This window comes from Blennius ocellaris (genome assembly GCF_963422515.1).
Source record: "Blennius ocellaris genome assembly, chromosome: 16".
Classification (NCBI taxonomy): domain Eukaryota; kingdom Metazoa; phylum Chordata; class Actinopteri; order Blenniiformes; family Blenniidae; genus Blennius; species Blennius ocellaris.
The window spans coordinates 20646273-20660509 of NC_137665.1; the positions used below are offsets into that span (position 1 = coordinate 20646273).

The 14237-nt window shown below is 48.2% G+C and overlaps 1 protein-coding gene across 1 annotated transcript; it reads right to left on the reverse strand.

Annotated features, from left to right (window-relative positions):
• Positions 1-10593: 10593 nt before the first annotated feature.
• On the reverse strand, positions 10594-11806 carry nog1 (noggin 1). Its single transcript, XM_080510846.1, has one exon. The coding sequence runs from the start codon at positions 11669-11671 to the stop codon at positions 11006-11008; it is 666 nt and encodes a 221-aa protein (XP_080366972.1). The 5' UTR covers positions 11672-11806; the 3' UTR covers positions 10594-11005.
• Between the last annotated feature and the right edge of the window lie 2431 nt (positions 11807-14237).

Genomic DNA, 14237 nt, shown 5'->3' on the forward strand with positions numbered 1-14237 from the left:
ACAATTTTCCGAGATCCCGCGGCGTTCCGGGAGCGAAGCTCCTCGGAGTCCCGCCGTCTGATCAAAGCGCAGCCGAGTGTGAAGAGAGTGAATTAATAAATATCCCGGGGCGGCTTGTTTGGCTGCGGCGGGGATGACAGGATGATAGAGCGGGCTTGGCACGCGCTCTGGACGGAGCGGGGAAACCTTGAATCTGCTGCAGGCGTTGGGGGGGGAGGGGGGGGGGGGGGGGGTGATGGACGGCTCACACGCCAGCCATTGTGAGACAATGACAGCAAGGTGCGGCGGCAGCCAAGGCCCCGGGAGGACAAAAGGTCCGGATCCCTGCGAGCAAATTTATGTTGTGGAACAAACGTTGTTCCTCCTCATTCCTCCGTAGGAACTGCCGCCACCGGCCAATCACAGCTCCTCTCCCTCTCGAGACGCTCCTGGCCGTTGGGTCACGTGACGCGGCGCCGTCCCGGCAGGAGGACAAAGCGAGTCTCATCTCAGAGAAACGAAAACGTTTAGAACAGGGGCGACAAACGGATTCCAGTTGAGGAGCCACATCAACCTGACCTCTGACCTCTGGAGGCCCAACAAGTCAAACATCACATTAAACTGCAGATATGGACAAATGTCAAAGTCTTTCCTTCTTTTGATCCTTTTGTAACTGCAAGGATTTGCCAGTCTTATTCTGAAATATACATATTAAAGGAAATCAGATATTATTATATTTGCAAAAAAAACCTCAGTCACCTGTATCTGGTATCGTATTTTTATTCAGGATTAAAACAATTTGTCATCATCTGGAAATTGTTTTTGAGTTTACGTGTCTAAAGTATCATTTCACATAAGTTGGACACCTTTATTGTGAAAGGTGTTGCGTCATGTGACCTCCACAGATGCATTAATAAATTCTGACCAAGAGTGGTTTTTGAATGTCATTTTTGCCAATCTGGTGTTTTTAGATCAGCCTCTGTCACTTTTCATATTTATACTTTAAAAAAAAAAAAAAAAATCACATGGCGGCCGGATTAGATCCTCTGGCGGGCCGCTTCTGGCCCCCGGGCCGCATGTTTGACCCCCCTGCTCTAGAAGGTCAACACACGCCGATACGTCAACGTGTTCCACGCCGCTGCCCCGCCGCAACTACAGGCTCCGCCACAAGGTGGCGCAGCACCGCCCTCCGCCGATCTCCACGCTCGCCGCCGCCGCCGCCGAGGCACTTCAAAGCCCGCTAATGACCTCGCATACCAGATGAGGTTTGGATTAACGAGCTCTCCACATCAAACGGTGAAATTTACAGCAGACGAGCTGGAAACATCAAACCGCGCGACGCATCCCGGTTCCAGCATCGTAACCAGGACGACGGCGGCGGCGATGGCGGCGGCGGCGGCGAGCGGGGTTTCAAAAAAGCTTCCAATTATCCGACGTGTGGGAGAGCACGACGAGCCGGGCGGCTTCCTTCACCAAACAAATCAAACTCCTGACGGGAGGCGGCCTTCGGAGACGCTCAGCAACAAATCAAACGCCCCTCGTTCGCCGGTTCACCTTAACGAACCGACGTTCACCTTGATGGCGCCGGCGGCCGAACGGAGGATCAGGACCCGAGGAGATGAAAGGGTGAAGCTCCTCCGTCAACGTCTCACTGGAAAAACCCACCGAGTTCATGAGAAACACGTTTCACGTCCTTCTACTAGTCTTGTTTTTCTTTTCTGTTATTGGTTTGAGGTGAAATTAATTTTTAATAAAACTGTTTAATGGATTTACAACTTAGTTTTCTCTTTAATGTGTCTTTTTTTTTTTTTTTCGCGATATTTAAATTTTAAACGACTAAAGTTGGCTGTTTTTCCAGTCTGACATATTATTAGATAACACATGTTGCTGCTTTAGCTTCTTCAAATTGTAATTTAAACATCAGATTAGTCTTTTTTATTGTTTATTAGGAATATTTATTAAGGAAATTTAAATTAAGTTTCAAAACAAACATTTCTATTTCTAGTTTATGTTATTTATGATTTGAAAATACAGAAAGGGGAAGTAACAGTTAACATTATTAGAATTTTTCTGTTATTAAATATTGTTTTTTGTTCCCGTTTCAGAGTGAAACTGTAAAACGAGGCTGATTTTGGAGTTTGGGGAAGTTTTCAGGTAAATCTGGAGAGTTTCTGTTTCGTCTGAAGCATCAAAGACGAGCAGATATTTTCAGCTTTAATCAAAGAAAAACTCCTGTGAATCATTTTATCGCAGATCTGAGGTCCGACTGTCTGAACGTCTTTCATGTTTCCTCACATCAAACGTCCTCTGAAGGCAGAGCAGGCGCGACCTTTGACCTTTGACCTGTTAGCCCTTCATGAGGGGAACCAAACCGTCAGCAAACTGCAGTTTTTGCTCGGTTATGAAAACAAAGGAATCTGTTTGGTCCCAGAATTGATATTGACGTTTGATTTAAAAATTCAGATTTGGAATAGTTTTGACCGAATAACCAAAAGTACTTTCTTTACCATTAGTGAAGGTAAAAGAAAACATTCATCCTCTCCTCTGAGGTAAAACAGACAGATTAAAGCTTGATACTGAAGTAAAAGTGCAGATCAATGTGCAAAAATACTTCTTTAAAGGAAAAGTACCCATTAGACTACTTTACTGAAGTTAAACTACTTACTTGTATGAAAATGTACTTAAAAGTAAAGGCAAAATGTTCAATGGGAAACACCTCAAAGGTATTTTGAGAGAAAAAAAGAGAAAGAGAGGAGGAAGGAAAAGCAAAAGAAAAATACTTGTTTACTAGAGTAAAAATACAGTTACTTCTGGAAAAGAAAATTTAGAGATTCGACTTCTTGGAAGTGATTCCTTGTTTCTACGACAATATGTCAAATTAAAACGCCTCTTTTGTCATTTTTGTTTCAGAAAACACACACACACCACACACACACACACACACACACACACACACACACACACACACACACACACACACACACACACACACACACACACACACACACACACACAGCAGAGCATGAGCTCTAAACATCAACAATAGGAAAACATTCAAGTGGACAGACCATCAAGTTGGATTGTTATTATGGTGACTATCAAAATAAAACTACCAGGTTGAAATGTTATTACGGTGACTGTCAAAATAAAACTACCAAGTTGAAATGTTATTATGGTGACTGTCAAAATAAAACTACCAAGTTGCATGTGGAAGCAGAGCATTTTCAAACATTTGCATTTTCATTAGCTCTGAGCACCGTTGCCATGGAAACGGACCCCAAAAAACCCGATGGAAATGTTCTTGTTTGTGGCCTAAATCTTTCTTTTCCCAGCGTGTCGGCGACACTACGAAGGGTTAACGGTTAATACTCATTCTATCCTCCGAAATGAAGAAGGAGCGACTGGCGTTTGATATTGTTGGCAGGAGTCGGGAGGAGAAGTCGTCTTTGATCAGGAGACGATCTGAACCCTGCAGGAGAATCTAATCAGCAGCTTTGGTTTCCAAGTCGCTTCCTGGGAGCCGAGAGGAGGAGAGGTGACTAGGGTAGAGCAGGAGTCGGAACGCCACCGCCCCTACACCCCTCCACCCCTCCACCCCAACACCCCTCCACCCTCCCACCCCTCCACTCCTCCACCCCAACACCCCTCCACCCCTCCACCCCTCCACCCCAACACCCCAACACCCCTCCACCCCAACACGCCTCCACCCCTCCACCCCAACACCCCAACACCCCTCCACCCCAACACCCCTCCACCCTCCCACCCCTCCACCCCTCCACCCCAACACCCCTCCACCCTCCACCCCTCTGCCCCACCGCCCCTCCACCCCATCGTGACGCTGCCCCTCTACCCTTCCGCCCTAACACCCCTCAACCCCAACACCCCTCCACCCTCCCACCCCTCCACCCTTCCACCCCAACACCCCTCCACCCCTTCACCCCACCGTGACGCTGCCCCCTACCCTTCCGCCCTAACACCCCTCAACCCCTCCACCCCTCCACCCCAACACCCCTCCACCCTCCCACCCATCCACCCTTCCACCCCAACACCCCACCACCCTTCCATCCCAACACCCTTCCACCCCAACACCCCTCCACCCTCCCACCCCTCCACCCTTCCACCCCAACACCCCTCCACCCTCCCACCCGTCCACCCCTCTGCCCCACCGCCCCTCTGCCCCACCGTGACACTTCCCCTCCGCCCCACCGCCCCGCCACACCTCCACCCCTCCGCCCCACCATGACGCTGCCCCTTCACCCCTCCGCCCCACGGCCCCACCGCCCCACCGTGACACTTCGCCTCCGCCCCACCGCCCCGCCGCACCTCCACCCCTCCGCCCCTCCGCCCCACCATGACGCTGCCCCTTCACCCCTCTGCCCCACCGCCCCACCGCCCCACCGTGACACATCGCCTCCGCCCCACCGCCCCGCCGCACCTCCACCCCTCCGCCCCACCATGACGCTGCCCCTCCACCCCACCGCCACTCCACCCCTCCGCCCCACCACCCCTCTGCCCCACCACCCCTCCGCGACGCTGCCCCACTGCCCCTCTGCCCCTCCACCCCTCCGCCCCTCCGCCCCACCACCCCTCCGCCCCACCGTGACGCTGCCCCACCGCCCCACTGCCCCTCTGCCCCTCCACCCCTCCGCCCCTCCGCCCCACCACCCCTCCGCCCCACCGCCCCTCGGCCCCTCCACCCCTCCACCCCTCCACCCCTCCGGCCTGCCATTACGCTGCCCCTCCACCCCACCGCCACTCCACCCCTCCGCCGTGCCGTTACTCCACCCCACCGCTCCTCCACCCCTCCGCCCCACCGTCCCGCCACGCTGACATCATTCATTGAAAGGATCGCTGCTGGACGGCGGCGGAGGTTTCGGTGGCTTTGTGGAGTGACGAAGGGCATTAGCGGCCTTGTATCCCGCAGTCTGCAGCGCCGAGCGGCCTGTCAACGCCGCGCGCCACGCTCGCAAATCACCCCGGGAGCAACGGCGGGCAGAGAGGGGGCAGGAACAACGAGCGGCTTGTGCTGCTCAGTTGTGATAAGAAACAGGAGAAAACGTCCCGGGAGAGCGAGGGCGACGTGTCGACGGACGAGAAACCATGTTTCTGTCAGCCGCTTTAACAAACATCACGTTCTGGCGGGAAATCACTTGGTGTGTGTGAGGAGCAGAGATCACAAACAGGAAGTGACACGTTACAAGATCACCGTCAAAGATGCTTTGGCTCATTTTGAAATGAGAATATTTGTGGCCGAGCCAGAATCGTGACTGAAAAAACAACGTGCTGCTCACTTAGCATTAGCCGCATTAGCTCCCGCCAAAGAGGAACAGCAACCGCTAGCTTCATCATTAGCATTAGCTATAGAGTCAGGTAAAGTGCAGCTCTGTCATGATCTCATAAAACCTTTGTTTTAACACTCAGAGCGCAATGGCCTATTTAGATTAGCATTAGCATGTATCTACATCCAGATTATAGAGCATCTTCCTCCTCTAACATCAGATTATAGAGCATCTTCCTCCTCTAACATCAGATTATAGAGCATCCTCCCCCTCTAACATCAGATTATAGAGCATCTTCCTCCTCTAACACCAGATTATAGAGCGTCTTCCTCCTCTAACATCAGATTATAGAGCATCTTCCTCCTCTAACATCAGATTATAGAGCATCTTCCTCCTCTAACATCAGATTATAGAGCCTCTTCCTCCTCTAACATCACATTATAGAGCATCTTCCTCCACTGACATCAGATTATAGAGCATCTTCCTCCTCTAACATCAGATTATAGAGCATCTTCCTCCTCTAACATCAGATTATAGAGCATCTCCCCCTCTAACATCAGATTATAGAGCATCTTCCTCCTCTGACAGCTAATGCTATGATACAGCTGGGTCAGCATAATGAGGAGTTGCTTCTCCTTCCTGACGAGTGTCTGTAGAAATGAAACTGGCTGAAAGGTCAAAGGTCTCATATGTCAGGGCACGGCGTTGGCATTGACGGGGCTCGAGAGCAGTAAACCATTAGGTGCCCCGCGCTGTGGGGCAGTTGTTGGAGCTCTGGGGGGATTAACGGGGGGGCCGGGTGACGGCAGACTGCCTCACGGTCAACCTGAAATAGGCCAGAGTCCAGAGCAGCTCGTCACCTCTGGACCTCGGCCGGCGTTCGCTTAAAGCAGCGGGAAAGATGGGAAGCTCACAGAGGATCACACACACACACACACACACACACACACACACACACACACACACACACACACACACACACACACACACACACACACACACACACACACACACACACACACACAGGGATTACGTTCTGCTGCTCAGCGGCTCCGAGGACGACGAGCATCACGGCGGGATAAACAACTGAAACCAAACACTGGATTTATGGTGCCGACAAGTCTGCCAGGATCAGCAACTACTGAGAGGAGGAGGAGGAGGAGGAGGAGGAGGAGGAGGATGAAGAGGAGGAGAAGAGATGAGGAAGAGGAGATGGAGGAGAGATTAGGAAGAGGAGAGAGGAGGTGAAGGAAGAGGAAAAGGAGGAGGAGGAGGAGGAAGAGGCTCATTCAGCTTCAGCTCCTGAATAGGAGGCTTCCTAAAGGAGTTAAAGAAAGGTGTTAGGAGGCTTCGTAAAGGAGTTAAAGAAAGGTGTTAGGAGGCTTCGTAAAGGAGTTAAAGAAAGGTGTTAGGAGGCTTCCTAAAGGAGTTAAAGAAAGGTGTTAGGAGGCTTTGTAAAGGAGTTAAAGAAAGGTGTTAGGAGGCTTCCTAAAGGAGTTAAAGAAAGGAATTAGGAGGCTTCCTAAAGGAGTTAGGAAAGGTGTAAGGAGGCTTCCTAAAGGAGTTAAAGCAAGGAGTTAGGAGGCTTCCTAAAGGAGTTAAAGAACGGAATTAGGAGGCTTCCTAAAGGAGTTAAGGAAAGGTGTTAGGAGGCTTCATAAAGGAGTTAAGGAAAGGTGTTAGGAGGCTTCCTGAAGGAGTTAAGGAAAGGTGTTAGGAGGCTTCATAAAGGAGTTAGGAAGGGTGTTAGGAGGCTTCATAAAGGAGTTAGGAAAGGTGTTCGGAGCTTCCTAAAGGCATTAAGGAAAGGTGTTAGGAGCTTCCTAAAGGAGTTAAAGAAAGGTGTTAGGAGCTTCCTAAAGGCATTAAGGAAAGGTGTTAGGAGGCTTCATAAAGGAGTTAGGAAAGGTGTTAGGAGCTTCCTAAAGGCATTAAGGAAAGGTGTTAGGAGCTTCCTAAAGGAGTTAAAGAAAGGTGTTAGGAGCTTCCTAAAGGCGTTAAGGAAAGGTGTTAGGAGGCTTCCTAAAGGAGTTAGGAAAGGTGTTAGGAGCTTCCTAAAGGAGTCAGGAAAGGAGATCAGGTTAGTGTGGCAGTCGGACACGTTCACTTAGTGACATCATAATAAAGCGACGGCGGAACAAGTTAGCAACGTCTCTGTGGCGGGAAAAGAACTACAAGTTTGTGAAAAAGGAGGATAAAAAGCACATTTGGGTTTTAGATGATTTCAAGTTGTTCCAGCAGATTATTTCTTTGGTAACTTGATGATCTGCTCCTTTTTACTCTTCCTGAGTTTCCCTGATCAGCCGGCCCTTTAAATGTTGTTTAGCATGAGCTGCTCTCCTTTGGTAAAGGAAGCATCAATGTTTCCTAGGCTAAAGGAAGCATCAGTGTTTCCTAGGCTAAAGCAAGCATCAGTGGTTCCTAGGCTAAAGGAAGCATCAGTGTTTCCTAGGCTAAAGCAAGCATCAGTGGTTCCTAGGCTAAAGGAAGCATCAGTGTTTCCTAGGCTAAAGGAAACATCAGTGTTTCCTAGGCTACAGGAAGCATCAGTGTTTCCTAGGCTAAAGGAAGCATCAGTGTTTCCTAGGCTAAAGGAAGCATCAGTGTTTCCTAGGCTAAAGCAAGCATCAGTGTTTCCTAGGCTAAAGGAAGCATCAGTGTTTCCTAGGCTAAAGGAAACATCAGTGTTTCCTAGGCTAAAGGAAGCATCAGTTTTTCCTAGGCTAAAGGAAGCATCAATGTTTCCTAGGCGAAAGGAAACATCAGTGTTTCCTAGGCTGAAGGAGGCTCTCAAGGAAGCATCAGTGTTTCCTAGGCTAAAGGAAGCATCAGTGTTTCCTAGGCTAAAGGAAGCATCAGTGTTTAAAGGAAAGAGTATAGAGAAGGAGGTAGGAGGGACATTCTGGACGGACCCAGTTCGCCGCCCTGCTGGTGGTTTTTGGCAGATTGAGCCTGAATCATGACGTCTTAAACAAGATTCACACTTTAAGTATCAATTTGTTTGTTTAACTTCTAAAAGTGAATCAAACTCAGTGGATCAACTTCATTTTGTCTTTAAAATCTGAAAAACGTTTAATGTTTCAATGTGAAACGCAGCAAAGATATGAGTTGAGTGTGGAAGACTCCCTCCTCTTCTCACCTCCTTCCTCCTCTTCTCACCTCCTTCCTTCTCTTCTCACCTCCTTCCTCCTCTTCTCACCTCCTCTCACCTCCTCTGCCCCTCCTCTCACCTGCTCTCCCCTCCTCCCTCCTCTTTTCACCTCCCCTCACCTCCTCTGCCCCTCCTCTCGCCTCCCATCTCCCCTCCCCTCCCTCCTCCTCCGTCCTCCTCTCCCCTCCTCTCTCCTCTCACCTCCTCTGCCCCTCCTCTCTCCTCTCCTCTCACCTGCTCTCTCCTCCTCCCTCCTCCTCCTCCCTCCTTCTCTCCCCTCCTCTCTCCTCTCCCCTCCTCTGCTCCTCTCCTCTCACCTCCTCTCAACTGCTCTCTCCTCCTCCCTACTCCTCTGCCCTCCTCTCCCCCCTCCTTCTCTCCCCTCCTCTCTCCTCTGCTCCTCCTCTCCCCTCCTCTCACCTCCTCTGCTCTTCCTCTCTCCTCTGTTCCTCCTCTCTCCTCTGTTCCTCCTCTCGCCTCTGCTCCTCTTCTGCTCCTCCTCTCTCCTCTGTTCCTCCTCTCACCTCCTCTCGCCTCTGCTCCTCTTCTGCTCCTCCTCTCCTCTCTGCTCCTCCTCTGCTCCTCCTCTCTCCACTCGTTGTGATCCCAGACCCGTCGCTGATCCTGGACCGTGTCACACTCGACTCAATTACAAGTAAAAGTACTCAAGTAAAGAAAGTACTGTCACCAAAGCAGATTTGAAGTATGATTGTTTTATTAAAACTGCGTTAAGATGAATCATAAATTAATATAAATCATAAATTAAATGTAAAATGTGTTCAATTCAAAATATTTTATGAAAACATGTTGTGAATTACTGTCAAATAAAACTACGGCTGAATAACATTATTTATATATATATATATATATTTGGAAATAGGTAAGACCATTCTAAATGTAAAAAATAGATATTACAATAAAATGAATTATATCATAAACTTGTTTATTTTAATGAAATCCAGATGTACGAGAACAATAACACATAAAAAACCTCAATATGTACAAATATATAGAAATATGTAACTTATGGTGTAACTGGTAACACTGAGTAACATTAAATACAGTAATCATCCTGATTTCAAGTATTTATCATTTCTGCTGTTTTGGTTTAAAAGTACAGATTACATCACATGAACTTTAACTATTTACAAGTAGTTCTACTCATACTTCAAGTAATGAGACTATTTGTAATCTGCTGATTCCATCAATGCTTTATATATTTTCTAATGGGTTAGAAAGTGAAAAGCAGATTACAAGGTAATCTGTACTCATTGCGTAAAGTTACATATTTGTAAAATATACACACGAAAGTACTCAATTACAGTAGTGAAAGTTCAAATACTGAAACTCGATTACAGTAATGCAGTATTTGTAATCAGTTACTTCAACCCCTGCTCAGTATCGACTTATTTCATCATTGCGTAAATTGTACTCAAGCATAAGTAAAGTTACATTTGAAAACTATACTCACAAGGTATAGCCACCCCCCAAGATACAAGTACTCAGTTACATGTATTTGTGACCTCCGGCCCTGCTCAGTATCTACTTCAAAGTTTGAATACGTTATTTTAAATGTACTCAAGTAGGACTAAAGTTACAACCTTAAACAATTTGATTTGGTTCAATGAGTACTTGTAATTAGTTACTTCTAAACCCGGTCCTTAACTAATTAATCAGATTACAGTTTGTAAATTAGAAGAAAATTCGACATATAAGTATTGAATTCTCATCTCAACTGCAAATTGTGAAAGAGGAAAAGTTACGGGAATGAAAATCTACTTTAGTAAAAAGTTACACACTTGAAAAGTATATTCATGAAAGTACTCGGTACTCAGTAATGACTTACTCTCTTAAAATGAGTAAAAGCAGAGAACATGGTGTCAAATAACCCATTAAAGTAATTTAATGTGTGGGTACTGGCAATCCGTTACCCCGGGTAATCCTCGGCGTGGCGTTACAGCAGTGACTGTCAGACGGCATGAGGCAGACCGCAGCGCGCGCGCCCCAGAGGCGCGTGGCCGTCGGGAGGACGCGGCGGGTAAAACCAAACCAAGGGCGCTGAGCGTGAGATTTACGCACCGCGAGCTGCGAGGCAGGTGGCGTCAGCATCCAATCAAACTACTCAGGAAAGTAACGGGGGAAAAAAAAAAAACCAGGGTTTGAACCGTTTCAGTGTGACTTTATTGTTCGAATATAAAGAATAAATATCGCGTTCCCTTAATTTACAGGATGAAACGAGTCGGTGACGCGCGGCGGCCGGATTAATGATCCGGGGGTCGACCTGCGCCAAATCTCCATAAATACAAAATATAGATTTTAATATAACCAAATATTCTCCACAAATAAAGTAGACTCTGGTTACAAATAATACTGACTTTGTACAGGAGGAGTTCTAAAGGACTGGATGGCACCGAATATACACAAAATACACAAAATACATTCCTGCGCTCGGTGGTGCGCGTGAAGGCGGAGCAGAGAGACACTGAGCGTATAACTTCTCTTTAATGTCCGTGTGTGTGTGTGTGTGTGTGTGTGTGTGTGTGTGTGTGTGTGTGTGTGTGTGTGTGTGTGTGTGTGTGCGCGCGCGCGCGCGCGTCTAGCTGGAGCAGGAGCATTTGCAGTCCGTGATGACCGGGTACTGCACCGGGATCCAGGCGCACTTCAGCCCGGCTTTGCGCTGCACGCACCGCCACCGGAGCACCGTCAGGTGGGTGGAGTTGGCCGGCTTGCACACCATGCCCTCCGGCACCGAGCACGAGCGCTTGCTGAGGCAGCCGCCGGCGCGCACGTAGCGCGGCCAGAAGCGCGCGCCCAGGTCGGTCCAGGTGTAGAGCACCGGGCAGAAGGAGTAGGCCCACAGCCACTGCTGCAGCCGCCGCTTCAGCTTGCGGCTCGGCTTCTGCTTCTTCCCGAGCGGCACCTCGAAGTCCACCGCGCGGATCTCCTTGGGCAGTACTCCGCTCGGCTTCTGGGGGAGCTCCGGGTCCTCCAGGTCCTCGTTCCCGATGTAGCGGTCCTCCGCCGGGGGCAAGACGGACAGGAAGCGCGCGTCGAAGTCTCCCAGCAGGCTCCTCAGCTCGGTCTCGTTCAGGTCCCGCTCCTTGGGGTCAAAGACCGGGTCCGGGTCCTCCTTCAGCTCCACCAGCGGCAGGCTGTCGCTCGGGATGGGGCGCAGGAGGTAGTAGTGCTGGCAGACGCCCCCGTCCAGCAGCAGTCCGAGGGAGAGCAGCAGCAGCAGCAGCAGGCGCCGCGGCGGCTCCATGCCGGACGAACCTTTTTCCGCTGCGTAATTATGCGTGAGACGAATCCGAAAAAAAAAAAAGCTGCGCGCCGCAGAGCGACTTCACAAGTTCCCCATGCCGGGCGTCCGAGCGAGGGGCGGCGGCATCAGTGGGAAGCGTCGTGCAGGTCGAGACGTCTCCTCGGGCTCCGCGCGCCTGGACAGTTCATGGTGGTGCTCCTCTTGTCTCCCGCGCGTGACCCGCGACCTGCGTTATATCCTCCGCACGGCGCGTGATGTGACGCGAAGCGCCCCGCGTTCAATGTGGGTTTGTTGTCTAGGAGGAGATCCCCAATACCTCCTTCTTCCACCGAGGTGGGGGGGGGGGGGGGGGGGGGGGGGGGGGGGGGGGGGTTGCCCGCACGCAGAGGACACGCCCCCTGTCGGTCATCTGGACAATCGGAGTCTGAAGCTCTAAAACTGGCACAGAGCGAGATCTCTTTTAATATTGGGTTGGTGGTTTTATCTAAGTTTTGTCTCCTGGTTTTGCATTTTGTAATTTATTTTTTTTATTATTCCTAAGGTGAAGTACTTCTCACACCACAATAAATACAGATTATTAAAATGACGTTCAATAACAGGAACATTAATACTATTTAAGTATTAAAATGCCAGATTATTTAAGTAAATGTTTCATATTTAGTTCTTCAGCTTATAATTTAATAATAATAACAATGATTATAATCATTAATTCATTAGATAGATAGATAGATAGATAAGAAATGTATTATTATTATTAGTAGTAGTAGTAGTAGTAGTAGGGTTAGGGTTATTGTAGCACTCTGTAATAGTATATACATATAAATAAATTGAAATTGAAATATATATATGTAAAATTTTAAGTATTTATAATATATAAGTAACTTTTTTTTAAAGTGGTTCTTAAGTTAAGAAGAATATTTGAGTCATTGCGCCAATATTATTGATTATTTTGTCGCATTTCTGACAGTTTGAATGATTTTTATCGATCTGTGATGAAAACTCGGCACAAGATGATCCAAACAGAACCGTTGATCTCGTATGGAAACATAAAACGCACTGGAAGGCGAGACGGAGTTTTAAAAAGCAGCTGAACCACACAGAGATCAACCCGTCAGCAGGAGCCCACATCCGCTTCAACAAAGTCTTGATTTTCCAGCATGAATACGACAGGAAGTGGCCGTTAACGGGACTCCTCTATGGGGTTATGTTTCTGCCAAAATTCTGAGCGAACGATGGGAAAATTTGAGCACAAAAAAAACCATTTAATTGTGCAAGTGCACGAATAGCATTTTTTGAGGAAATATTTAAATTCCGCAAAGAAAAGCTTGCTCAAAAATCATTTCTGCGCTCAGTTTCTCTCTGCGCTCACGCAGATTATTCCTCTGGGCTCAACCTGTCTCTCTCTCTCGCTCTAATCTCTCCTCGTCTACGCTCAAGCTCAAGACGAAGAAGAAGAAGAAGAAAAAGAAGAAGAAGAAGAAGAAGAAGAGGGAAAAACAAACCTCGAGGGAAAACAAATGATGTAATCCAGAAACGTTATCTTTAGTTTTCCGTATTTCTGTTTTCCCTTGCGGTTTGTTGTTGTTTCTTCTTCTTCTTCTTCTTCTTCTTCTTCTTCTTCTTCTTCTTCTTCTTCTTCTTCTTCTTCTTCTACTTCTACTTCTTCTTCTTCTTCTTCGTTGGTATCGAACTCTGATTGGTTGCTTTAGATTCCGGCAGTGCCTCATAACCAACGAAGAAGAAGAAGAAGAAGAAGAAGAAGAAGAAGAAGAAGAAGAAGAAGGAAAAACAAACCGCAAGGGAAAACAGAAATACGGAAAACTCAAGATAACGATTGTGGATTACAACATTTATTTTCCCTCGTGGTTTGTTTTTCCCTCTTCTTTTTCTTCTTCTTCTTCTTTTTCTTCTTCTTCTTCTCCTTCTTCTTCTTCGAGAAACAAGCGAGAGAGACGGGTTGAGCCCAGAGGAAGAATCTGCGCAAGCGCGGAGAGAAACTGAGCGCAGAAATGGGTTTTGAGCACGCAATCTCAAGTTTTTCTTTTCGCAATTTAAATATTTCCTCAAAAAAAATGCTATCCGTGCGCTTGCACAATTCTTTTTTTTTTTTGCGCTCAAATTTTCCCATCGTTCGCTCAGAATTTGGACACGAATATAACCCCATACTCCTCGCAGTGTCCAGCGGGCGCTTCTCACTCCTCGTCTCAATAAAGCGTCAAATTAGCTCCCGGATGAACGAGGCGTGGAAAGCACCAGCGTTTGCTGGAGCGGCGCTCAGAGAGGCATTCTCCCACCAAAAATGATTAAATGGAAGAACTGAGCCAGCTGCTGCTTCGGCCGTAAACCATCGGCGGGAGATAAATGCATCTCTGTTCCATTCTTCAATGAGCTAATTCACAGGCCGGCACGTCGGCCACGCTGCCTTTAACGCTCCAAAGATGCTGAGGAGTCTGGAAAATGTCACCCTTATATTTCTCATCTGACCGGCACGTATCATAAACCATCGGGGCGCTGAAATCGGTCCCGGGCGTTCAACACGGAGGGCGAACGGACAGTCTGGGGAGAA

Bases quoted from the DNA above. Each gene is read 5' to 3' on its own strand.
- nog1 (XM_080510846.1), bottom strand. From the start codon at position 11,671: ATGGAGCCGCCGCGGCGCCTGCTGCTGCTGCTGCTGCTCTCCCTCGGA.